The 25,831-nt window shown below is 46.9% G+C and overlaps 1 protein-coding gene and 2 long non-coding RNA genes across 4 annotated transcripts; all 3 read left to right on the forward strand.

The window, feature by feature from the left end:
• The first annotated feature begins 1,060 nt into the window (after window positions 1–1,060).
• LOC135291410 (uncharacterized) lies at window positions 1,061–3,691 on the forward strand. The gene is made up of 3 exons (XR_010354210.1): window positions 1,061–1,393; window positions 2,178–2,215; window positions 3,583–3,691. It is a non-coding gene; the product is annotated as an uncharacterized LOC135291410 (long non-coding RNA).
• A 277-nt stretch (window positions 3,692–3,968) lies between these two features.
• On the forward strand, window positions 3,969–9,433 carry LOC135291256 (rootletin-like). Its single transcript, XM_064405290.1, has 9 exons — window positions 3,969–3,994; window positions 4,608–4,746; window positions 4,901–5,094; window positions 6,417–6,544; window positions 6,742–6,911; window positions 7,737–7,808; window positions 8,143–8,265; window positions 8,948–9,122; window positions 9,318–9,433. Exons 1-9 carry the CDS (start codon window positions 3,969–3,971, stop codon window positions 9,431–9,433), a joined length of 1,143 nt encoding a protein of 380 aa, XP_064261360.1.
• Window positions 9,434–9,761: 328 nt separating this feature from the next.
• LOC135290179 (uncharacterized) lies at window positions 9,762–15,828 on the forward strand. 2 transcript variants are annotated; one of them, XR_010352893.1, is made up of 3 exons: window positions 9,762–11,433; window positions 11,815–13,875; window positions 15,651–15,828. It is a non-coding gene; the product is annotated as an uncharacterized LOC135290179 (long non-coding RNA). The 2 variants fall into 2 exon arrangements; XR_010352892.1 differs by having other exon boundaries at window positions 11,815–12,137.
• The last annotated feature ends 10,003 nt before the right edge of the window (window positions 15,829–25,831 follow it).

Here is a 25,831-nt window from a genome sequence, read left to right on the forward strand (position 1 = left end):
AACACCTGGACTTGTGTAGAGCCCTTCCCAAATGCTAGCACGGCTGGAAAAGCAGGCAAACAAGAAAAGCCCAGGTCTTTCTCCATTCTTTGTAGTTTTTAACTGAGACCTGGTGGTTTTTCCAGGCACTGGCTGTCCATGCTCAAGAAGGTATTTTTAGGAGGGAGAAGAAAAACCTGGTTTCAAAGGCAGAGGAGAGGAGAGGAGGGCGAAGGAAGCTTCCAAACTTTGGAAGGCTTGTGGTTGCTCTGTTTTCCTGAGCCTGCCTTCCCAAGGTGTGCCCACCAGCTGAGTGATTTGGTCTCTGCCTCATGACTGCCTTTTGGGTGGGACTTGCCCATTTTGGTGCACTGCTTTCTTCCCCCCACCAGCTTCTACATTGTCCCACATTGGGATGGAAGGTTCTTTTGCTTCTTTCTGTGTGTCCATTAGAGTCAGATGCCTGTGACTCCCAGATGCATACTGCAGGGAAGCTGCCAGAAGTGAGGCACAGGCCCCCAAGGCTTCTTTGAGGTGCCCTAACTGTGCAGCAGCGGTGTGCTGTGTGTGCAGCACGTTGGTTCCTTGGCTTTTTCTCCCCACTTAGCTATCATTCTTCTTTCAACAAGCCCTACAGTTTGCTGGTTGATGTTAGCCATGCAGCAAAGGGGTGGGAATGACAGGCATTCCAATGGAGGGAATTCTCCAGGATATTAGCAAAGCATGATTTCATCCACAGCATTTAAGCAGCTGTACTTGGTTTTAGTCAGAAGCGCTGCTGGCCAAAAGGGCACGTTGCCTTTGGTTTCTTCACATGCTGGCTCTATCTCAGAGTTCAGCTTGGCATACAGGGTGTATGGGCTTGGTGCCTGTTTTGTGTTACTCTGGGATCCTTGGAGCTGTGGGTTATGGACTGCAAGGGGTTTTGTGCTGCTTTGGGTCAGAGGAGAATTTTCCGGGCTTTTCTTTTGTGTGAGCCCTAGAGCAGGTTTGGTTGCTATGCATGAATTCACAGAGCAAGCCAGAGCGGCTGCTATTGTGATGTCAGCAGAGGGCTGCCACGTCACAGCGTTGTCAGCAGGAGGTTTTCCTGGTGCCCGCAAGGCTCAGCGTGCAGAGCAGCTCTTGGCGTGCTCCTTGCAGGAGGATCACCTCGACTCAGCTGTTCTCAGCTTACAGCGGGTGTCCTTCTGTTTCTCTATTTTCTTGCAGAGTCCGTGGACTCGTGCAGGTGTCCTGTTTTGCCCTTTTTACTTGCACAGTCTCAGGACTTGTGCAAGTGGGGTTTTTTCTATTTTTGTTTCCCGGCCTACGGACTCGAGCAGCCCTGCTCAAAGGATGGAGGCAGTCCGTAGAGCAGTCAGCAGCGCCTTCTCATTGGCGGCTTCTCGGAAAGCTCTTCGTCGTTTGGCTGGTAAATAGAAGAGTTTTTCTTGGGGCAGCACGTTGGAACAGAAATGGCATAAAGATGCCATATGTTTGGCAAAGGTCCTGTCAAGAGCTTCAGCTGAAAAGGGGGTGTGTCTTGCCCAGCAGGGTGTAGGAACCTCGAACATGCAAACTGGGAGAGCTTTGCAGGTGTCCTTCTAAAAACTGTGCGGTTCTCTCCAGACCTGAGGAAAAGCATCTTTCTTCTGCATTCCATCCTTAAAGGATGTGCCTGTCTTACTGGACCCCCTCTGTGTGCTCCAAGAGCCATTGGCTCTGCGCTGAAGCGCAAAGTGCCGAGCACTTGGTGTGTGCTCCTGAAGCCCAGAGCTGGGCCTGTGCTGTGTCCCAACAGCTAAGCAAGCGCTAAGAGTGGTGTGGTGAAAGCTTTTGTGGGGAATTGGTTACAGCAACCGCATGGGACATGCTGCATGCCATTGACAAAAAGAAAAAGCAAGTCCAGGAAAGAGAGGAGAAAAAAGCTGCTTTAGCTGTAGGCCGGACAATGAGCTCCAGTGTAGACACTGACTGCTAAGGAACAATTGGCATCCTCAGGGCCAAGTTTCTAGTTACTTAGTGGCAAAGCCGAGCAAAAGGTAGACACAGCCTAGGCTATTGGCCTGCAGTCTTGCTGTGCTAAAGAAGTGCTGCTCCTGTAGTGATGCTGTGAAGGGAATCTGCTCTCTGTTTGCGTGGACTTGTGCTGTGGAATTCCTCAGCACAAACAGTTTTCTAACAGCCCCTGATTCATTTTCCTTTGCCCCCGGCAGATCGCCTCAGAGGTGGAAGGAGTCAAGCACGCCCTTCGGTGAGTGGGACGGGCACCCTTGACATGCCTGGTGTCTGAAGATTGTGGAGAAAGCTGTGGGCTTGGCCTGTTGCAGTAGAGTGCCAGCCTGGCAGGCCGAAAGAAAGTCCACGTCAACGTCTGCATGAACACTACCAGAAGGATTCCATCCATTTCCTCCTTTTCCACTGAAGAGGTTTTAACTAATGAAAGTCAAGCTTTGCAGACAGGAGGCCACATGCTGATTGTAGCCAGCCTGAAATATCTCCCTCAGATGCATGTGCAGTCCTGTCTCAACATTAGTCTCAATTGAGCACTTGAATTGAGGTTTAATGACTGAGCATCCCACTTTTATCCAAATTCATGACTTCTGCTCTAGGACAGCTGGGCGTAGAGCTCAGGAGAAATAAGGTTCTAAAAGCAGGTTACTCCCTGTCCCGCATGCTGCTGCCTGTCTGCAGAGCACCACAGCAGTGGCAGAAGCTCCTCTGGCTGGCTCTCTTCCTCCAGAGGCTAAAGGGGACACAAAGGACAACAAACCTCCGGGTGTTGTCGATCCAGGGCCTGAGTATCGTGCACCAATCAGTGGCAGCTTTGGTTGGTTGAGTGCAAAGCTTTGGTGCAGTGCAGAGCTGCAAGTTTCTGAGCAGGCAGCCCTTGCCCTTTGTGGCTGAAGATGTTGTGGGCTGGAGTCCTGCCATGAGCTCACTCTTCAGCCCAGCCACTGGCCCTAGGGAAAATTCACATGCAGACATCATTTTCCTGGCACTCTCACAGGGACTGTGAACATCCCTTGGTGTCAAAGAAGCACTAGCATGATGTCCTTTAGTGCTACTGGTGTGAAGGCCAGCCCCTTTGTGCACAGAGTCTGTGCAGGCTCCCTGCTGCCAGCACAGAGAGAGGTCCCAAGGCGCAGTTCACAGCCTTGTGGGGTGCAGAGGAGCCGCTGTTGCCTGCTGGGACCCACCCCTCTCCACGCCCTATCTAGGCAGCTACAGTCACAGCTTGGACTACGCCCTTAACTTTGACATGAGCCAGGTTTGCTGAGAAGTCTCCTGAGCAGCTTTGCATGGCAGAGACAAGGTCTGTCTGTGACTGGCTGGAATGCAGTTCCTATTGGCTGCTCTCACAGGCCTGAAACCCCGAGGGGAAGTCAGTTGACCAGAGCTGAGCAGGGAAATGTTCCCTGCTTCTACTCAGACACTTCAGAGCAACTCAAGGGTTAGTTGGCACATAAACACCACATCAATACCACATAAACAGCCCCACACAACAGCTTTTGCCTTCAGGTGAGCTGTGTCTCTCTTGCTGCTTCTGCCAGCTCTCAGGAGCCAACTGCCCTGCTCCTTATTGCTTGTTTGTGTTTTTTCCCTGCCTATTCCTTGCAGGTCCCGCTAGGAGAGGTCCTTGCCAGTCAGGACTCCTGGGCCCAGGCAGGAAAGGCGGAGGGGCAGGAGAGCACAGATCGAGTGCGTGGTGCTCAGGAGTTGAGGTGTGTGTTGAGCTTTCTCACTTTCTCTGAGCAGGGGTGGGCATTGCTGGGCTTTAGGAGGCCCAGTGTCAAAGAAGCAATTTAGTTTTCTCCTTGTTGGACTTGCTCAGCACAGACTGGGGAAGGCAGCCCAGGGCAGGTCTGGCTGCTGACCAGCGTAGAGCACAGCTGCCTGCTGGCACTCACTTCTTAAACCTTGACAAAAAGCTTTCTGAAGTGGACCCGAGTGAAAGCAAGGGAGGTTCAGGCTGGGCTTAAGGGCATTGACCTGCAAAGGCAATCATGCAGCAGAACAAGCGCCTCAGAGAGCTTGTGCAGATTCCACCCCCAGAAATTCAGAAGCCCCAGCTGCATAGAGCCTTGAGCAGCCTGTCCCAATGCTGACCCCAAGTGCTTGGAGCTGAAGACTGGGCTGGAGGCTTCCTGGGATCTCTGCCAGCCTAAACCATCCTTAGATACGTGGATTGGAAAATCGTCCAAACCTCCTCCCCAAGATAGAGCTTGCAAGGCTCTTTCCTTGTTTCACTAGTGAAAGCTAGAGTCATTGTGGGAGGAGTCACCTGGGCTTATCAAGCATGTCTTAGCCAAAGAAGAACTTTGGCAAGTCCAGTATCCACTGTAATCAGAAAGGAGCATAAGACCTAGCAGGCAGGAAGCAGTTACGCTGAGAGTACCTGAGCTTTCTGGAAGTGTTCTGTGGCTTCTGGAAGCTTGTTTGACCTGCTCAGTGGTGACTCTTTCAACTCCATGAACAACAAAGAGAGATGCTGGTCTAGGCAGGGAATTGCAGCATTCTCTTGAGGTGCAAGCAGAGGGCTGTGGGAAGGCCCTGTGACTGCCCTGTGTGGGACTTGGTATACAGTCCTGGTTTTGCAAGGAGACTGTGCTGCAATTAAAGGCTTGTTTGTCTGCTTGCCATAGATGGAAGGAGCTGGCTGCGTTTGAGAGAAAGCGCCACTCCTCACTAGAGAGGGCTTCTGAAGTGGCGGCACAGACAGCAGAGGAATGGCAGCCTCAGAGGGATCTGCTGAAGGAAGCGGTTCCTCTGGCTGTGCCAAAGGTACGCTCACCTTGTTCCTAGGATGCACCTGTGGGAGAGGGATTAGTCCTAGCAAGACCCCCCAGAACGCTGCTTCTGGCAGCAAGCTAAGACTGCGACTGGGTTGTTGTTGTTGTTGTTGCTCTTGAAAAATGGTGTCCCCCCCCACTTCCAGGTTTGCCGGCGGCAGCGGCCAGCCCACAGGGGCCTGGAGAAGGTGCTCCAGGAGTTCTCTCGCCAAGGGCACACCCTGTCCCAGGTGTGCAGAGAGAAGGCGGTGCTGGCGCAAGAGAACGCTGCCCTGGAAGCCCGACTGGCAGCCACGGAGCGGGACCTACGAGGCCTTTCAGAGCAGCTGGCAGAGGCCAGGTAAAGGCAGGGAGGAGACTCTGGGTGGGACATCATTGAAGGTCTGGAATTACAAAGGTGCTGAGCATGAAGATTTACTGCCTGCTGGCAGGGAAGCAAAGAGACACGAGCAAAAAGAAAAGGCTACTGTGATCTGAATGTTATTTTTCTGTCAGCTCAAGTTCTCAAAGCTCTTTTTGGGTGCCTGCTTGGGACCCCTTGCACATTCCTGTGACAAATGCAAAGCAAGCCGCTTGGCACTGAATTGAGTAGCAGGGAAACTGTGCAGAAGGTTGCTGAAACCGGAAGTTTCCCTGTGGTATTGCTTTCTCCTTCGGTGCATCTGACCATCAATCTTTCCTTGCCAAGTAGTTTGTCATGGGAGTTTCAGAATTCAAAGCTCTTACATGTGAATGATGTGAGTGGGGCCGTGACGCTTCAGGTGAAGCTGGAGGGTCATGCTGAAAACCTTGAGACCCTGCAGAGCTCACTCTTGTGAAGGATGGTGCAGAACCTAGAACTGCTTACAAACAGCAGCAGCAGCAGCAGAAGGGAAAGGTCTTGTGACTTCTTGACAGTGTCTGGGGATTCTTGCTGAGCACTGATTCTTGCCCACTTACCCACCCACGTCTCTAACCTGTCAAGGTCCCCTTTGGCTGGTTCTTTTTCCTTTTTAAAGAGTGCCAAGATATTTGGGCACTGTTGGCTCAGTTAGCCAACAATGAAGGTAGCAAGTGGTCTTGTTCATCAAATTGCAGGCATTTAATTGGCGGGATATCTGTCCCTCCCTCCTCCGTGAGAGTTCCTGTGGAGATTAAAACCTAGTTCTGCTTTCCTACTACTCATCCTTCTAGAAGCTGGAGATTTCGCTATATCATTTGGTGAATTCCCTTATCCCTTTTATTTAGAGAGTGCCCGGCCAACAAAGTACCTAGAAGTACACTATGAATGGCATGAAACATTGAGGAGTCAGCCAGGAGAGCACTGCTCTGTCCTGCACCTGCCGAGTGACTTGGAAGTGCTGATGAGCTCAGAAGAGAGGCTGGGATTTTGTTCCTTTGCACATACTTGGCGGGCATGCCCGTGTGTGATAGGTCAGGCAACAGCAATTTCAGCTTTGGCTGCTGAGACCAAACTCAGCCAGGCTAGGTCATGAGGAAAGGCTGCCCAGGCACCTGCAGGGGCCTGCTTTGCTATGTAAAGCGGTAAAAGAGTGCTGCTGTATCTGAGTTTCCATGAGTTTCCATTTTCCATACTAAGGTGGAGGGATCTCAAGGCACATCTTATGCAGAAACTATCCCTGTGTGCCAAGAACAATTGCTCTTCATCTTCACAACTTGTAGGTCGGAGAAGGAGAGCCTGCAAAGCAGCCTGCTGGAGGCTCAGCAGCGCATATCGGAGCTGGAGATGGCCAGGAGCCGTGTGGAAGCCCAAGTGCGCACGGCCACGCAGGCCAAGGAGGCGATACTGGGTGAGAGCCTCGTGCGCTTTGTTTCTGGTGATGGCCCTGCCCAGTGCAGCTGCTGCAAAGCCAGCTGGGTGCGCAGGCTTCTGAGGAGAGAAGCAGCTGAGGGCAGGTCCCTCCTTGCCCGAAAGAGAAAGGGCTTAAAGTCAGCAGCTTCCTCTGCTTGTGCAGTGTCTGACTGCTGCCGTGTGTCATGTTTGCAGAGGACGTGAGGGGCCTTCGTCGTGAGCTGCTGGCTGTAAGAGCTCTCAGCCAGCAGCAATGTGAAGACATGGCTGAGCAGCTCCGCTGGGCAGAAGAGCAGTGCGGCAAGGCTCTGAGACTCTGGCAATCTGCTCAGGAAGAGGAGAAAAGGAAGCTGGTGCAAGAACTGGTAAGAAACAATACCCACCTGAAGATTTCAGGCAGGTTTGCTGGGCTGGCTTAGCAGAAGAGCAGCCTGAGTATGTGACATGGCCACAAGCATCTGCTGTAGGCCACACGTGGCTGAGCCAGGCAGCAGAGGGCTCCAAGGGCTCAGACTTGAAGGCCTGTGAAGAGCCAGAGGCCAGTGCTGGGATGGTATATGCAGCCACAGGTTGAGGATGGGCATCAGCCAAGTTCCCCAGGAGGCTGGGTGGTTGCCCCCCAAAGCATGGCAGCGAAGGGGCAGGGTCTTCCCCACAGCCTTGTGCCATGCAGCAGACGGCTGCTGACCTTGCTGCCAAGTGCAGTCCCAGCAGCTGGGTTCCTTGCTTTCTGTCCTCCCGTGGTGGACAGAGGTTTGCCCTTTGGGCCTGAAGCAGATGCAAGAGGCCCCGTGTTGCCGGTATTTCAGCTGGTGGCCTGCCTTGTGACTTGGCTGATCGACGTGCTGGCCTCGTCCTCATCCTGCAGTGCATCTGCAGCTCTTCCTTGATGAAAGGGCAGGGAGAATTTGAGAACAGAGCCTCTGAGAAGAGGCAGAAATGCTGAGGAGAGAGGGGCCAGAAAACAGGCAGCCATCAGAGCAGGGAAGGAAGGTGGCATCTCCATCCCTCCACCTGCTGACACTCCCTCTACATTTTGGGTTAGAACAGCATTGCTAGAGGGCACAAAGTCACAAGTAATGTGGACTTTTCAGGTGGGGGGTGGGCTTATTGGAGGGATGAAGCTTCCATTTCTTTCTTTGGGGAGCATTGCTGGGACTTCATCTGGAAGTATCTCTTCTCCTCATCAGCAGAGACAAGTGGACCAACAACATGTGAAGGCTCGGGAGCAGCTGGAGGAACGGGCTAACTTCCTGGCACAGGTACCCAGGGAGCAGGAGAAAAGGCTGCTTGAGATGAAGCAGAAATTTGGCATCATGCAAGTTGAACAAGTAAAGCTACTGAGCAGAGCCAGTCAAGAGGCACAGAGTGTGGAGAGAGAGTTTGTGTGCTGTTTTGGACTCCTCTGGGCTCCTTATGGGCACTGCTCCTCTGCACACTGTCTGTCTGGGAGGCATTGTCTCTTAGCTGGCCCTTTAGATATGCTACGAGAATGAGGACAAAAAGCTTTTGGAAAGCGGGAGCACATCAGTCTTGGTTGATCAATCAAGTGGTGTGTGGGAAGTTTAAAGCTGTCTTCTCTTCATTTGTGTGCAGCTCCTGCAGGAAGAGCAGCGTCAGAAGGCTGCTCTGTTAGCCAGGGTGTGCCAGCTGCAGAGAGAGCTGAGCCAAAAGGAGCAGCTGAGGCAGGAGCTGACTGAGGAGCGGGAGAATGGGCAGGTGAGCCTGACTAGGCAGGTAGCAGAGGGAAGGGCACTGATGGGGGCATGAACCGGAGAGGTCTCAGGAAAGGGGAGGCAAGGACTACTGCAGGCACTGGAAGCACAGAGCCTGGCAGGCTCTAGCTCTGAGCAGCAGGAAGAAGAGCTATAATGGAAGGGTTAGAGCTGGGTACAGAAGCAGCAAGAAGTGGCTGAATAGAAGTGCTTTTGAGACGGGATGAGAGAAAACACTGGGTGTGATGGTAGAACAATTCCTGGGCCCCTGAATGTCAGCTGCTGCCCTGGGTAGCAGGGCTAGTGCTTTGCTTGGTGGGCCAGCAATCCTCTGAATGCATTTCTGCTGGCCTCCTAGTGCTCCCTTTGTTTTTTGCGGCGTTTGTTCAGGTGAGCATGGTGAGCCACACAGATTCTGAACAAGTTGTCCCTGTCCATGCTGAATGCAGTCCTCAGAAGAGGGTGAAGTGTAACCTTGGCCTTTCCCTTTCACGGTCTCTACTACGGCTGCCTGTGACAAGCTGTAGTCTCTGACTGCTTGTTTGGGTTTGATTGAAGGAGGAAGAGTTGACAGCTCAGCTTGCAGCCTAACACCAGTGTTGTTGCTATGGGCTCGCCTTTGAAATGCTGTATCTGGGGCATCCCTGCCAGGCACCTTTCTGACACAAACAAATTTCTTGTCCCAGATGGACGCAGGATCACCCATCAAAGGTGCCGCAGCAGCAGCATCCTGCCAAGAGGCCTCCTGTCTGCAGCCTGGAAACCGGAGCATGAGCAGTTCACGCGGCTCAAGCCAGGAGAGAGAGAAGCAGCTCCTGAAGCTGCTGAGTACGTCCCGTGGATTTCTTGTGCAATCGAGCAGTGTGTTACTGTGTGTGTGCCTCAGCATGAGCTGGAGCACATGTTCCTCCTCCCTTTGGTGTTTGGACAGACATTTTGGATTCCCTAGAGAAGCCAGTGTTGTGCTTGGAGGGAGGCAGGGAGCACTTGGGGAGTTCCTTTTGCCTTTGAGGGCAGCTGAGAGTGGGTGGGTTTTGCCTGAGCTTCCCTGTGCAGTAAAGACAAGACCAGGGATTGTGTCCCCAGCAGCAGAAGGCTGCCACCTAGCCAGTGACCCCGTTGAAGGTGTGTGTGCTAGTCTGGCCAAAGTGATGAGAACACTTGGCTCCTAGATTCCCTTTAGACTCCAGACTTGTGGCCAGTCGTTGGAGGCAAAATACTTCCGAGAAATTGATGGGCTGTGGGGCTAGTTGAATGCTAGTGGGCTTTTTTATGAGTGTTAGTACTTCTACTATTCCTTCCACAGTTTGGGTTTGATAAGATTTCTCCACTAGCCTGACCTCCTTGAAGAGAACATCAGGTGACAGCACAAAGGAGATTGGAAGAGGTCTCTTCAGTTTGCCCCATAAATTAAAAAGTTACATTCTTGGAACAATCCCAAGCTGTCAGAGATGAAGAATTGCTTTCAATGTCCCCACAAGAAGAAATCCAGCACAAGGTTTTTACAATCCCTGTTGGGAATTTTAGTGGTATGCTTAGGAAGATGCATCAAAAAGACACATCTATGTGGCATGGTCAGATAAAAGTGCCCTGCTGGCAATTCTCAGGAGGAAGCCTGCAGCCCCTCTGCTGCATGTTCCTCCGCTGCCAGGCACTTTGTCACTGCTAATGCTCAGCTGGGAAATATTCTTGGAATACGGAGCATTGGCCTCCTTCCCTGCACAGATTCCTGCACTCTAGGAAAGCACACCAAGGCCTTAGTGACTCTGCAGTACAACTGAGTTGCTTCTTACAGCTAGTAATAGCTGCCAGTGCAGTGCTGTCAGAGAATACCCGTCAGGTAGAGAACAGAGCCCAGTTTACTCAGTGTCTGCCATCAGCTGCTGGGACAAAAGGTGGATTGATCGACTCCTCTGTGGGTCGGATCACAAAAACAATCATGTTCTGTCTTGAGTAGGGTCACCTTAGCAGCGTGGGGCTTTAGATGGTGGTTGCTGCTACCTATTTCCCAGTCAGCTTCTCCTGTGGAAAAGCCACTTGGGTAAGCATTCAGGAAGGCAGTCAAGTCCACACACACCACTCTCACCACAGCAAGCTCGGCACAGAGAGGCTGAGAGGCCTTTTATAAGGTCACTTCCAGTGAGGTTTATTTAAGCACGCCATAGGGGAATCAGAGACAAAAGATGAGCCATGTCCTCTGCACAAAGCTTAAGGAGGGGCACGTACAGGTTTGGTAGCAAGGGGCGGGACAAAGGGAATTGGCTCTCCAGGAAGAAGGGGCCGTCCACCATGGGTACCACGACCGCCACTAATTACACATTGCGAACTAAATGTTTTTTTCAAAGGAACTCTTGCTAGGTATGAATAGAGATTCTTGGTTGTTTCCAATTGGTGAAACATTAATATGACTTAAAACTGATGTGATGGGGGAATAATTAAGCTCTGTGCAAAAAGACATTGTTGAGTTCAAACTGGGTGCTCACAAACAGCTGTTCAGGACCAATCATATTTCTGTAGTTTGCGTGCAGCAACCATAATGAAGGTTTGTTTTCTGAAATGTCTGCCTGTAGGTAGCCAAGTGGAATCCAAAGGAGAATTCCTTCAGTCTGAAAGAAGATCTGTTTCAAACCCTTCAGACTGATTAGCCTGGATACACTGAGACAGACAGTCAGAATTTGAAGTTAATACTTTCTGGGTAAATTCGGCCTTTCGGAGAAAGGGAAATAAAAGGGCTCTGGAAATAAAGCCTAGATTCTTAGAATATGCTGAGGTAGAAGGAACATGCCAGGATCCTGATCCTGCACAGGACACCATGAGAATCACACCCTGTGCCCAAAAGAGTTGCCCAAGCTCTTCTTGAGCCCTTGCTGCAGTGACCACTGGCCTGGGGAGCCTGTTGCAGTGCTCAAGCACCCTCTGGGCCATGACTGTTTTCCCAATATCCTGCCTAAACCTCCCTCAACTCAGCTTCATGCTGTTTCCTTGAGTCCTGACACTCAAGGTCTGTTTTCCCTGCAAGGAAAGACCTATGGCAGTTGATATTTATGCTTTGTAACATGAAATATTGGATCATCCATACAGAAAATCAGCTCCATCTCAGAACCCCACCAGCAGCAGCCAAGCAACATCTCCAAGGCCTTCTGAGAGAGACACTCCAGCAAGACCTGCTCAGGTATTTTGTGCATTATTAACATTCTGGACTGTATGGTAAATTTTATCAGACTTGCTGGTGGTGTAAAAGCTGTAGTGTGAATGTGCAGGGCCTTCCCTTTTCGGGAAGACTTTGATGGAGCTCCTGAAGGAAGTGTCTTTCTCCCAAAGCATTTTAGCTCCAGACTTGAAGTAGGACTTGCTTAGTGCTAAGATGAGAAAGGAGGAATGAGATAGAGCCTGTATTTACCTGCAGTTCTTCCTGGTTTGAATGCTCTTTTTAGTTAAGAAAGATGAGCTTTCAACCTTGGCCAGTTCAGAAATGCTGCCTTTTCAGAATGGGAGCAAAAGCTGACCCTGCTCATAGGTTCATGAATGAATTATGTTGTTGTTTTTGTTGCAGAAACAGCCTCTGGCTTCTGACTTGACCAGTCCTGTGACGAGCAAGAAGAGGAGAATTGGTCACCAGCAGAGTCATGTCCAGGCAGCAGCTGGTGGCCACTTTTCTTCCTTCCTTCTGCCTTCCACATCCTTTTTCACTTTGGACATGTCTCCAAGTGTTGGCTCCATTTCCCCCCTGCACCCATGTGGTGCAACAAACAGAGAAATTTCAGAGTTCCATCATCCCAGCGCCTGCCAGAGTGCAGAAGGAGACCCCCAATTCAAATGGGAAGAAAACTGAATTGGGGAGGCTGAAGCAGTTCCATCCCTTGGATTTCGATGAAGGTATTAATGTGCTGGTTTTCCTGACTCCTGTGTGCATAACTGTGGTATAAAGATTTGGTTATTAAAAGAAGCTTCTGCCCAAATTAAGGTGCAAACATGACCCTTTTCCACAGCCAACAGTAAAAATGTTATTGAACAGTAAATGCAAACTAGGGAGATAGAAAGAAATATGAGAAGAGAGGCAGGGTGAGGGGAAGACAGAGCCATTAATTAGGAAGTTATCATCCCCACATGGACCCTCTGTCCTCCAGCCAGTCCTTCCTCACCCTTGGTCTTCTTGGTGGTGGGGGTCCTCATGTCTCCTTGGAGGTACCACCTTTATAGTGTCCAAGATTGGGGTATCCACAGGCTGGTCACAGCTGTCCCCACATCTTGGGCTAGAAGCCATAGAAGCATTTTCCTCACCCACAGTATCTACAGTGGAGATTTTATCTGGTGTCCTAATTCCAAACCTTCACCTCTGTTAGGCCAAGGCTTATAGTTTCTCTTCATGCCATCAGATTCCTGTTGTGATGGCTTATCTTACGGGAGCATCCTTCTTTGACAGTGTTCTCAAATAGTTAATTGTGCTCTTGCTCCTTGTGAAAAGGGAGCTTTGAAACCGGGCACTGGATACATGAAGGCACTGCTTTACATTACTGCTCTACCATTATTCCTGCTGTATGGTCATGAAAAATCAAGATTTGGTTTTTTTCTTCTATTACATTAGATTGTAACTCTTGCTTTAATAGACAACAACAGCAAAGCCCAGAACCTGTGCTGCTGACACCTTGTCTAAAACTACATTAATATTTAGAAATTCTCCCTCTAAATAGTGCAAAACCAATCAAGAACAAAAAAATGTGAAATTAATTGGTGTTGGAAGAACCTGCTTAAAAGGAAGAGCCAGGCACTAGGAAGCCACAAGGAATGGGTTTTTTCTTTCCATTTGATTTCTAGTAAAATTACAGTTGACTGAGACATCACTTTTTCCATCAGCAGATTTCCAAGACTGCATGCTGAAGACAGAAACCTGTTCACATTGATTTCAGACTAGTTTACTGAAACATGTCAGTCAAATCTCAGTGATTCCATGGCTGTTCATTGAACTCAGCCTTTTCATGGAAACTCCAAAAGCTGCAATAACTACAAAAACCTACAAAACCTGGGCTGTGGTTTCCTGGAGTTCTACTTTGAACTGGGCTGTGAGTTCCTCTCCACCCTAGCTGCAGAATTTCTTTCTTCAAAAACTGTGGAAGTGGTGCAGACTGAAAACAACACTGAAAAGCTGAACAGAAATGCATAAAGAACACTTGATTTCTGAGGGCAGAGACACAGCCAGTAGGGCAGAGTTCAGTTGCTTTGATGAATCTGTGGGTTGTCTCTTTTGGAGGTTTACCTTGCAAATTCCAAGTTTGGTTTAGTCTGGAGGCAGGTTTAGAGTGTGCAGATGCCTCTTGCAAGTGCTGCTGTGCTTGTAGAGACAGGTGCTTTGAGATGGTCTTCCCACATTCCTTCTGCACATGCACACAGTACCTGCAAACCTTGGGATGCCTTTGGAAGGATTTCTGCTTGAATCTATAAACACATCAGCAACTTTCTTCAGGAGGCAGTAACAAAATTCTGCCCAGCTGGTGAAGGAAATATCTGTTCTGTGTTTCAGGTTGGGGCTTAGGCTGAAGTGATCATGAGGACTGAGCCATGAGAGCAAATGCACTTTTGGAAATGAAATGCACACAGTAAAGTGTTCCTCCAAGTGGTATTGAACATGCTCTGACTATTGATATTTCTGTCCAGGTTTATTACCACTTTTATACATCCTTTTAGATGTTTGCTATACCATGCAATAGTTTGAACACTAAAATCTACAAAAGCAAGTGGAACATCACATGACAGCTCTTTCCTCAAGATTTAAAGCTCAGGTGGCCTAAAGATTGGCAAGAATGGCTGAGTTTAACAAGATGACTTTGTGTAAACAATGGCAATGGAAGCTCATAAGGAGTATAAAGGATCCTGTGGGTCTTTGATGCTTGGCACAAAATCTCAAATGGAAAGCAGAGAGAGATTACCAAGATCCTGAGTGTTCCTTCCAGTTTCCGCTGACTTTTCCTTATGCAGCTTTTTAATTATCATCATCGTAATTCTTCAACATTTCTTTGGAAAAAGAGCTTTGAGGTTATGTGTGCAATGCTTCCCAGCTGCCTTTGAGAAGAGCCAAAGGGCGATTCACAAGTGCAGAGCTGTTTCCAACCCCATCCTGCCACGTTAATGAGGAGCACTCGGTTTTGGCTGCAGGTCATTGGAGCCTTAGTGCCAGTAAGGCCTATAGAATGGAATTGGCTCTCCTGATGACAAGAGTGCAGGCACTCATCTGAATTTTGGGCCTCTGGAATTGACAGGGCAGTGGGTATAAAAACATGGCATGAGAAGAACCTCAGCTTCCTTCTTTCTTGTTAGAACCTCGATGTTGGTCTCTCTCAAGCTGTTGTCTTTTGTGAAGCTGCATCTGTTGCTGCATGACTTGAATGGCTGTGCAGATGCCACCTCATGCCTTCAAATAAGAAAAGCTGAGCTGGGGCTAACACTGTGGGAATGCACAACCGGTAGAAGCTCTGGGGCTCTGGGGCAGCTGCAGCCTTTGGAGCAGGCATGGCAGGGCCCCAGGTCACATTGGATACAGCCAGGGATGCTCTGTGCAAGGCTGAGGGCAGGTTGGCCCTGCAGGGGAGCAGTGCAGTGAGGCTGTGCTAGGGCTCTTGCCAGCAAATGTCACTGGGCAGAAGCCAGTAGTCCAGGCTGCTTCTCTGGTGCCTCTCTAAATGTTGAAAAGCATCTGCAGTTTTCTTTCAAACCTGTCCAGCACAGCAGTCAGGTGTATCTGGCCTAGGATGCATCCCTGGCACAAGTTGTCTGTCCTGGTAGTGAATTTCAACTTGTTAAATATTTATGGCTTGTAAATATTAATCTCAGGGTGATTTGAAATGTTTATTTCAATGTGAAGGGAGATTTTGTCATCCAGTAAGAACCAGACCTTCAGGCCCAATGAAGCAGAAGCATTGGTGTGAGAGTGTTGGGATGTGGCATCTATTATTCTCATTGCCTCTTTATCTTGGATTTGTATTATGAGCTTGATGAACCTCATGCCTCTTGATTTGAGGGAGAAAGGATTGAAGAAGGTTTGACTCCCATCGGTGGCTTTGAGCAATAATGAGTTTTGCCTTCCTTAGGATCTGATGTGCTTTGGGTTGTTGTTATTGTTGTTGTGGTTTCAGACTTGTCTAGAGTTTATTTTTTGGTCTGTATTACAACAGCCTCAGTTTGCAAGGTTCCCTGAAGGATGATGGCTCACAGAGAAAAATAGCTCAAAAGTCAAACTGAGAGTATTTTTAGTGTTTTACATGAATAAAACTAGATCAGCCAGGCTTGGTAACCTCTGAGTGTGCCTCAAGGCTATTTTAAAGCAAAGGACATGAAATTCTTAACTCTGCAGAAATGTTGGCATGCCCTAATTTTCTTTTGACTTCTCCTTCGTAGGGTAGCCCCAGCTACTCCAAGATGAGATGTTCCACATTCAGGAATAAGTTTCTGAATTTGGCAAGAAGCAAGTTGAGTCCTGGCACCAGTCTTCTGCTTCAGCAAGGGAACGTCTATGAGCTCCAGCTGTTTTATTTTAAAAGAAGATTAGGTTTTTAAGTTTCTTCAAGTTAGCATTGAGCAGATGATTATTTGTTAAAAATGTATGATTAGTTAGTCTGAGATTACAGAATTTAGTATTGAACTTTATTAATAAAGAAGTTGAATAATTGTTAACTCTTTCTTTTATTATCACTTGTATTTGGAGTGTCTTTCTTCTGGCCAATTCTTCTCTTCAAGACTTAGGTTTGTCCACTGAATTAATTTAATCTGTAGAGGATGGAGGCCCATGACCTCTACAATGAACATCTTCACATTTTATGAAAATATTGTAGCAAATGGCAATTCTTTATGATTAGAATAAGCCTGTTTTCTGACTTTTCTTGTTGATTTAACAACTTTGCCTTAAGTGGTGGATGATGTAGAGGTTTGGACAACCCCGTCCCCAAATCAGATGTTTTGGAGGGCTACAGAGGAGAGCACATGGGGTGCTTTAAGCTCTCAGCTGAAGCAGCTCTTGGGACTGTTTGGAGATCATGGCCTCACCTTGTCAGTGAGCCAAGGAATACCCAGACCTTTTGCAAGAGTTAGTAAAAGAAATGGAGAAGTTGGAAGCAAGGTACTTCAGTGGGTTTTAAAGAGAAGTTGTGTTCAAGTGTCCCTACAGAATATCTGTCTGTTTTGTAGTTTTTTTCCAAACTAATCTTTCACAGCCCATCTTTATGGAGAGACACAGATCTTGATTCCTGCACAGACCTATGGGGACTTTGATGTCTAGTCCTTTTCCTAAATTTCCTGTCATTTATTCATTCAGCTGACAGGGTAGAGGTGTTACCAGCAATACCATAACCTTCCTTTGGGAAGGAATATGAAATTAACAGAGGGAGGACAATATTTGGGAACATTCAAAGGTGGCGGTGAATTCCCCTTTTTTCATGGAGAGTATTTTACAAATTCCTCCATTGTCTCCATGCCAATGATGTTGAGTCCCTGTACCTGAGAGGCCTTGGGGTGTTTTGTGATTGAACACCTGAGCCGTTGTTGCCCTTCTGTTATCCTTCAAGCCAATTGCAAGAAAATGTCACCTCTTAAACCCTGAGACTTGGGTCCGTTTTTGCCTGGCTCAGGGGGTGCTCCTACTGCTGTGCAGTGCAGCAGCCCCAGGGATGCTGCCGTGGGGGGCATAGGGTGAATTGTCCTGGGGTGCCTCCCCTGGGCCTGCTGGCTGCTGCTGATTGGCAGAGCGTGCAAGAGTGCTGCTGGCCAGGGTGGGCTGAGACTGAGGACTTTTCATATTTATCCCTTCTTAACTTATCTTTCCTTTTATGATATTTCTTCTAGCTAATTCTACACCACATAAAAAGGTTTCCAAACTTTTACAACTCTAAGCTTCAAATTCTTGGCCAATTCTATTTTCTCCTCTAGGTCCTTTTGTGTTGGGGCTGGATTCCTTTGGCAAGGTGTATCAATGCACTGATCCCATCCACTTTTACTGCTAGAAGAGAGGTTAGGATCACTTGAAATGGTCCTTCCCACTTTTCTTTAAGTGTTTTGTTGCTGTACTTTCTGACATAGAAATAGTCCCCAGGTTGATGAGGATATGCCTGAGTATCCAAAGTCATCAGGGATGGTCACAGCAGAAACCTGTGCAAAGATGATCCCAGATGATCCCAGAGATGATAAAAAAGGACTTAAATGATCATTTCCTATTACACAACTTTCTCTAGAAAGGATTGTTTCTTGGTATTGTCTTCCATAGAGCATTTCCTATGGGCTCAATTTTTTTTAGAGGCCACTTGAATTCTGATTCTCAGTAGTGTAAGGGAAAGCCTTCATGGCCACTTCATTGAGTTTTTCTAGCAAATTTTGCTCATTTCTGTTTTTAGACTCTGTTCTCTCAGCTTGCTGCTGGGGTAAGACCTCCATGGGCTGAGTAGACCCCATTTAACTGGGAGTGTTTTACATAAATTTTGTACAGTTTTAGCTATGAAATGAGAAGCTTTATCTGATGACATTCCAAAATAAATCCCTAATCTTAGTGGTATTTCTTTTCTTATTACTTGAGGTAATTCTGTAGCTTTGCTTGGTGTGACAAGGAAAAGCCTTTTGCCATGCAGAAAATGGATCTCCTAAACCTAAGAAATACTTTTATCCTTCTTGCTGAGGTAAGTCAGAAAAATCTCTTTGTCATTAATCTCCTGCACTACTTCCCTTTTTTGGGATCCCGAAGGGCAGTCTTTTGTAAAACTGTGCATTGTTCTGTAAGATGATTTCACATTTCACTTGTCACAGTCCCTGTCAGCCTAACACTAAGTAGCTGCCTTCCCAAATTATCTACTGTACCTTCAATACCACAATGGGTTTCTTTATGTTTGTCTTCTCTAGTTTGTGTCATTATTGCTTGAGATACTCTAGCTTGTTGATTTGCTGCTACCCGCCACCCTTCCGGACTAAATCAGACGTGGAAGGATTTTGCTGAATGATTGTTTTCGTCAGGGTGTTCTGTGGCTGGTTTGGAGAGGTTCACAACTTTGGAAAGAATTGCCAAACAAGATGCTTTGTTCTGCCACCTCTCTAGCAGTTTTGTCTGCTCATCACTCTCCTGTGCTTGTCAGAGCTGGTGAGCTTTGCAGTGCATTATTGCTACTTTAGCAGGGAACTGGATGCTCCCAAAGCTGTCCATATTTGATTGGAGATGCTGATTCCTTGCAGAAGGATGGAGGAACATAGCAGAGTTCAAGGCAGTAGCTGTCTTTAGCACCACATCTTTTGTTCCAGGAGTGCCGCCTGTTACTTTAGGAAAACCGGTGAGCTTCTTTTTGCTCTACACCGGACATATCCATGTGCTGACATTTTTTCCCATTTATTTTCAAGCCAATTCTATGAATAGAATAGCCACAACCATGGTGGCTCCTGCTCTGAGGTGCACAGGCCATCCATTGAGTACACTGTTTAGTTGTGTTTTAAAACATACACACTTTTCCACTGCCTTCTTTTGTGCATTCCCAGCCTTTGAGCTAAATATGGAGCTACTGTGCAAGGCAAAGGCACTCATGTATGTGCAGTGCAAATGGTTCAGTCAAATCTGGTAACTCCAGAGCAGGGATTGTCATCAATGTCTTTTTTAAGATATGGAAAAACTGTTGGACATTTTGGAGTCCAGTGAAACCCCTCCTTGGATGCCTTTCACGGTTCATACAAAGGCTTTTCCAACAGCCTATAACTGGGGCTCCATAATCAACACAATCCAGTTATTTCCATAAAGGGACACAGTTCTTTATTGATGTTGGCTGGTTTTATTGATGTTGGCTGGTGTTCGACAAATTTCTTCTTTCATTTCTGTCCCAAAACTGCACTGTCCTTGTGACTGTGTTAGCTGGGAAGCCAGACATGGGCAGATATGGACATGGTCTTGAAGACAAAGACAAGATTTTGTGAGATGGGAAACGAGCTTTAGATGCTAATATTCAATCCATTTTCAATGACATGCTTTTATTCCCTCTCCCTGTAATGACTGGAGAAGGGTTTATTTGGTGCCAGCTGGCTGAAATCAGGAGTAAGCTTGGGAATGGTGTGCGTGGAATGCCCCTTTCTGCACTTGGAAATGAGCTGAGTCAGTCATGGGCCAGGGCAGGGCATTCCCCACCTGTGCCCATGGTGAATTCCCTCTGCCCTGACTATGTCATGTCCTGCTGCTCAGTGATATCCCACCCAGCCTGGAACATGGCACTCCCCATTTCCAAGGACACATGGCAGGGCCACTCAGACCCTTCGGCAGCTGCAGCCAGAGCGGAGGTGTCAGAGTGACAGCAAATGTTGTTCCAACTTGGTTGGTTCCGGCACATGTTGTTCAAGAGGCCGATCCACACATGGAGTGGAGGTAATTATTTACAGTTCTGTGCAGAAAGGGGGGCTCGTGGCCAAATTCACAAAGCCTGCACCACAAGAACCAGAGTGTCTTAGTATTTGTACAATTCAGCAAAGAAAGGAATTAGTGTTCATTGACAGCAAGTTTCCAAGTTCTCTTCATAATTAGTATTGTGTCTGCTGTTGGGTAATTTCTCTTACTTCTCATGCCCAATAGTGTGCATGCTCAGTCTCTCCTTTCTTATTACTGAGAGGTCTCTTGAGTGCGTGGCCATAGTCTGCCCCTGCTGGAATGACTTTTTATCCTGTCGGAGCTGATTCAGCACAGTTGCAATGTTGGCTTCATCAGTTTGTCCCTTTTCTCCGGGATTCTTCCAAATGTCCTTGTGCCCATAAATCCTGCATTCTTTGTGTCCACCATCAGTGGTACATCCTTCTTCCCAAGCCTTGCTAACCTCCCCTGTGTCTGTGGTCACTGAAGGCTGTCAAGCCCTCCACCCCAACAAGGCAATTGAGCCAACAAGTAACCTGCCTTTCAAAGGCCTGGCCATCCCTTTGAGCTTGGTAGCTACTTCTTGTTTCATGGAGGTAATCTCCCTTCTTCTTGATGAGCCTTGAAAGTCACAAAGGAGAAACATCCAGGAACACATTTTCCTAAGAAGTATTTTGCATTTTGCAGATTTTGCAGTAAGATCAGTGTCTGTGGGAGCGGGAGCAGCCGAGGCAGAGCGGGGTGGTTGAGCTTCGGACCTGGGCAGGATCCAGTGTGTTCCGCAGGGCCCCCAGCAGCACTGCCATGCCCGTCAGGGTGACCCAGAGGTCCCAGGACCAACAGGTGATGACGCCAGCCGTTTATATACAGACACGAACGGAACAGGACCACACCTGAATAGCGTCGTGAGCTGTTTATTTAAGAAGCATCAGTCTCATTACATGGCTAGGGCAATGGATCGATGCGAAAAGCTCGCTATCCAGACAGCAGACCGAGGGAACTTAATGTTGCAACATATTATAAGATAGTTTCAGGCCCAGTTTCAGCCAATTACATCGAGCAAAAGCATATTGACAGTCCTTCTATCCAACCACATGAAGCACGCATAGCTTTGGTTAAAACAATAGCAGCTTTTTCTCTCACACAATGGTTCGTTTATAAAAGACAAAGCACAGAGCCCTATTCATATTTAACCTTCTAAACATTTACTAAAATATACCATTTGCAACTTAGAAAGCCAAACTACAATAAAGCCAAGCTTTATTGTTCTATTTCTCATGTCTTCACTACTGCTGATATCTCTTTTCTGCTGCTTTAGCATTTCACTATCCTTACTGTCTCTGAGGCCTTTCTTTTTCCCAGCTTTCCTAAAATCCTCTGATCCCATGGATTCCCACAATTCCCCCTCTCTGCTGACCCAAAAAGAAATCTTCAAAACCGTGTCGTCCACTACTTGCCTTTCATGGCCCTACTGTAACACTTTTACTTGCAATCTGCTTGACGCCTATTCTTGTGGGCACTAATCATTGCTATGTTACAGCACAGCACTTTAATGCTGTGAAGGCCCAGTCAGTGAAAAGATATGAATCATATCTGACAATAGTTATAAGTCATTGTTCAAAAAACTCTTGTCGATTCCAGGGTCGTAACTCAAAACCCTCCTCCATTTCTATACCTTCATCCATCATTTCTGTGAGATTTCAAACACTCTCTGTGTTTCTACTTCTTATTTCTCTCTCTTGTATGACAAAAACTTCTTTGACTGTTTTGTTCATCATCCGTCGCACACACTGAAGTATGCAGGGGATTACTATCAACATCATTACCAAAACACCCAATATATAGAGACCTATCTTGCAAATTTGCCCTAGCCAAGGTGCAAAGCTCCATTCTTGGAACAGATCATCCAACCAGGATTCACCATCCTCTTTAATTTGGGCTGTCAAATCTTTCAGTTTTTGTATGCTCTTGTGAATGGATTCCGAATGATCCGACAGGTTCATACAACACAGTCCTTCAAATTCCTCACAGCCATGCCCTTGTGCCAGTAAAAGAAAGTCAATTGCTGCTCTATTTTGAAGGGTAGTATGTCTAACACTATCAACATCGGTTAACATATCACTAATGGCAGAGGATGTGGCATTAGTTTGCTTGCTCAGCCAACACCCAACTAAATCTAATTGTTTCAAAGCCATTGCTGAAGTTAATTGGGGTACAAATATACTTGCTGAAACCCTTCTGGCAGCTTTCCGAGGCATGACATCACTCTGACAGTTCTCATCATAATGATGAGCAGATCTTGTTTACCTTTGTTTCCTTTTCATGACCGCTTTAGCTGAGGGTGTGATTACAGTGAGCATCCCAATGCTACAAGGGCCACCTTCAAGGTGTGCTAGAATGCCTTGTTAAGCCCTGTCTCCACAAATGAACCAATATCCCTTAGGCAATTGCCGTGGATATAGGTCAGCCTCAGGAAGCACATCCCAACTGTTTGTAAAATTACACCAAAAACTCAAATTTCTGTATGCAAAATAATGGGGAGTAACATTAAACTAGGGAGGATCACCTTTTTCGCCAAGCACTAGCTATGCAAGTAAAGCAAAAATCCATTGTTAAAGAACCAAGGATTTCCAATTCTTGGGGTTCAGAAGCTGCCCTGGGAAGTTTTTTGGCCCAAATGTTCCAATTCAGTGTGGGATTGTTTCCATTGTCAATTTCACCTGGCTTACCATTGGATTGTTTTTTGACCAAAGGCAAATCTTTTACTGGCACACCAACCAGACAAGTTGAGAAAGGTTTTTCTGGTTCCGAATTAGACAAACATATGCTATCTGAGCCGGCTGCCTTGGCTAAGGTCACCCAAACATTAGTTTTTGGTTGCTCCACAGGCAAATCTGCACAACAAAAAACAATTAAAACCCACCAATACCAACATACAACTTGCATTTGCTTCATCTTATCCATGAGCTAAGTTTTGACAGAATCCTTACATATATAGTAATTTTTAAAATTTTGCTTTCAACAAAAACAAAAACCCAAACTTTTGCCAAAAGTCAGCTCTACAAAGCAAACATTTGACATACAATTGACACACTTACAAATAACATTAATACAAAGTCAGAATTTGCAGGTTCCACCGATGAACAAGGAACGTCAGGCGTGACCCGGGATCTCTCTGCTCGGCTCACATCTGCGTACTTGCTTCCTCAGTTCTGGACTCGTCATCATGTTCTGGCATGCGATATGGTTTGATGTTCTTGGCTGGGACCCACCTAATTCCAGCACCTGTAGAGACAGAAGCATACCCTTTGCCCCCGGTTATTAATCGGAAAGGACCTTCAATTTGTCCAGATTCAGGGTTTCTAATTAAAACAGGTGGATTTTCTTTCAGTTTTGCCTGAGTGTTATTTGAAAAATGCCTAAAAATTGGTGGATCAGGTTCTGCAAACGAACTGTTTAGTAAATGAAAAACATACAAAGCTATGTTCAGTCTTATCTGAGGTGTGACCTCTGGTCCCCCTCTCTGTTGATGTAAAATGCGTTTTAATATTTGATGTGCCCTTTCAATAATTGCTTGGCTTGTGGGAGAGTGTTGTATTGTGTTTGTTATGCTGGTTTGTTCCTTATACCCCTTTCAGTTATAATGGTTTCGCCCTGGTTCTCCCTCTCCTTGATCGCCCTGTCCGTCTAATCTCTCTCCTCCCCATAACCCTGGAAACGAATGTATCCATCCCTCAGTCCCTCCCTGGTTCCCTGTCCGTCACTTGGTGCCCCAACCCTTCTGTCTAGAATCTTCCATCTTGGGCATCGAGTGATTGGATCAGGGGCCCAGACTCCGCCCCTGATCTTCTCCCATTGGTTTCCCTATATGTCTGTTATCCTCCCACCACTCCCACCTTAATTTTCATTTGCTGAAGACCATATTACTTGTCTGTACCCTCCCCTCTTTATAAGCTCCTGTCTGACCCCAGTTCGGAGTCTTCAGCTGTGCGTTCCCTGTGGCATAAATCTGGACTGTACCCCAGCTGGAGTCCGTCTCTTTTATCTCCTATGGAGTAGCAGCTCTCTCTTTACCGCGAATCCTCGTCTCGCAAGGCGAAAGCCTTAGGCGCTCTCTAGACCCAGCCCGGGATCAGGACAGTGCCCCCGTGCTGCCGGCAGTGCTGGCCGCAGCTAGCTGGGACGTCCCTTAAGGTCAGCCGCCGCTGCAGGAGAGTGAGGAATACCAAACATGTGATGAGCACCCCATTCTTTTAGAAACGTGGCCAATTTTTGAGATACGTATGTGGGACCATTGTCTGTTTTTACTTCTTGGGGCACGCCCAATGAAGCAAAAGCTTGCAGAAAATGATGGCAGGCGTGATTGCCTGTTTCACCTGTGTGAAGAGAAGCAAACATTGCACCAGAGAACATGTCTACTGAAACATGAATGTTTTTAAATTTACCAAAGGAAGGGTATTTAGTGATATTTGTTTGCCACAGCTGCAGGTTTTGCAGACTTCGTGGATTGACTGCTCCTGTAGAAACAGGAGCCTGCACAAGCTGACAGTCAGGGCAAGTATTGATGATAGCTTTAGCTTGACTTTTAGTAATTTGAAACATTCACACAAGTGCTTGTGCATTTTGGTGAAAAAAGGCAGGATTCAGTTTTGTTTGTTCAAAAATGTTTGGCAAAGTGTTTGAAATGACCATCGTCAGTTTGTCCGCTCTCGTGTTTCCTTCCACTAAAAATCCAGGAAGCGAAGAATGAGCCCTGATGTGAGAAACAAAATATGGATTAGTTCTATATTGCAAAGTTGTATAAAGACATGAAAGCCAACAATATAAAGTATCATTACTAACGTCTTTTAAAATTGACCCTTCTAATCTCTTAACTACATTAGCAACATAAGCAGAATCTGTGATCAAGTAAAGAGGTTGAGGAAAGAGCTGAAAAGCTCGAACCACAGCAGCAAGCTCAACAATCTGAGGCAACCCTTCTACTATTTGAATGTCTGACTCCCAAGCATTAGTTTTTTGGTTCAACCAAGTTACGACCAATTTGTGACTTTTGCCAGAGCCATCAGTGAAGAGAGTGACTGCATTTAAAGGTTCTTCACTTAATTTAGGTTTTTCTCTAAAACTCAATTTTGCCTGCAATAGTTTGTGAGATGCGTAGTGAACAGAACAAGCACCTGGGAAGCCCAAGAAAGCATACTTTAAATCATCAGAATTTTGCATTGCCCAATTAAGACAGTGTTTTTTCAATGGCAAATAGATAACTGCAAATTCTTGGCTTGCTAAAGTTAACAATCTGGTTCTGGCTTTAATTACAATTTGTGCAATCATTTCTAAGACTGTGAAAATTGTCTTTGGAGACCTGTAGGAAGAAAAATCCATTCTATTATCAACAGAGGATCTGATTCAGAAGGGTCCCACTGAAAAATAAGACCACAAAGTTGTATTTTTTCTCCTAAAACTGCAAAAAAGAAAGGTTTTTCAGGAATGCAGCGATGAGCTTGTCTTCTTTGGAGAGTTTCTGTGATCTTATCGAGCACAGCACGAGCTTCAGCGGTTAAGGTTCTTGGAGAAGTGATGTCGCAGCTTCTTCTCAGCAAATCGAGAAGTGGACTCAGTTCATTGTTGGTGATTCCCAAACCAGGTTTTGGACCCAATTGATTTTTCCCAAGAGTTGTTGTAAGTCTTGCAGGTTGTTGACACTGGTCTGGATCTGTATTTTTTGCGACGTTATAGTAGTTTCAGTGATCTTCTTTCCCAGATACTTCTAGAGTGGAACTTCCTGGATTTTTGTTGTAGGAATTTCAAGTCCAGCTTTTTGGATTTCAGCAACAACACAAGCACGGGTTTGCTCCATCTCTTCCTGTGTTGAAGCTGTGATGAGCAAATCATCCATGTAGTGTAGAATCATGGTTTTTGGAAACTTCTGTTAAGCAGGAGACAAAGCTTGGGTGACGAAATATTGACAAATGATAGGCGAGTTCTTCATTCCTTGTGGCAGTGATTTCCAGTGATATCTCTGCACGGGTTCTGTTCGATTGATGACAGGAACTGAAAAAGCAAATCTTGGAGCATCATCAGGATGAAGTGGAATGTGATAAAAACAGTCCTTTAAATCAATGATGACGAGAGGCCAGTGTCTTGGGATCGTTGATAAAGAAGGCAGTCTAGGTTGAAGGGGTCTCATGTCTTCGATCACCTCATTGATCTTCTTCAGGTCATGAAG

The sequence above is a fragment of the Passer domesticus genome, chromosome Z (assembly GCF_036417665.1).
Source record: "Passer domesticus isolate bPasDom1 chromosome Z, bPasDom1.hap1, whole genome shotgun sequence".
Classification (NCBI taxonomy): domain Eukaryota; kingdom Metazoa; phylum Chordata; class Aves; order Passeriformes; family Passeridae; genus Passer; species Passer domesticus.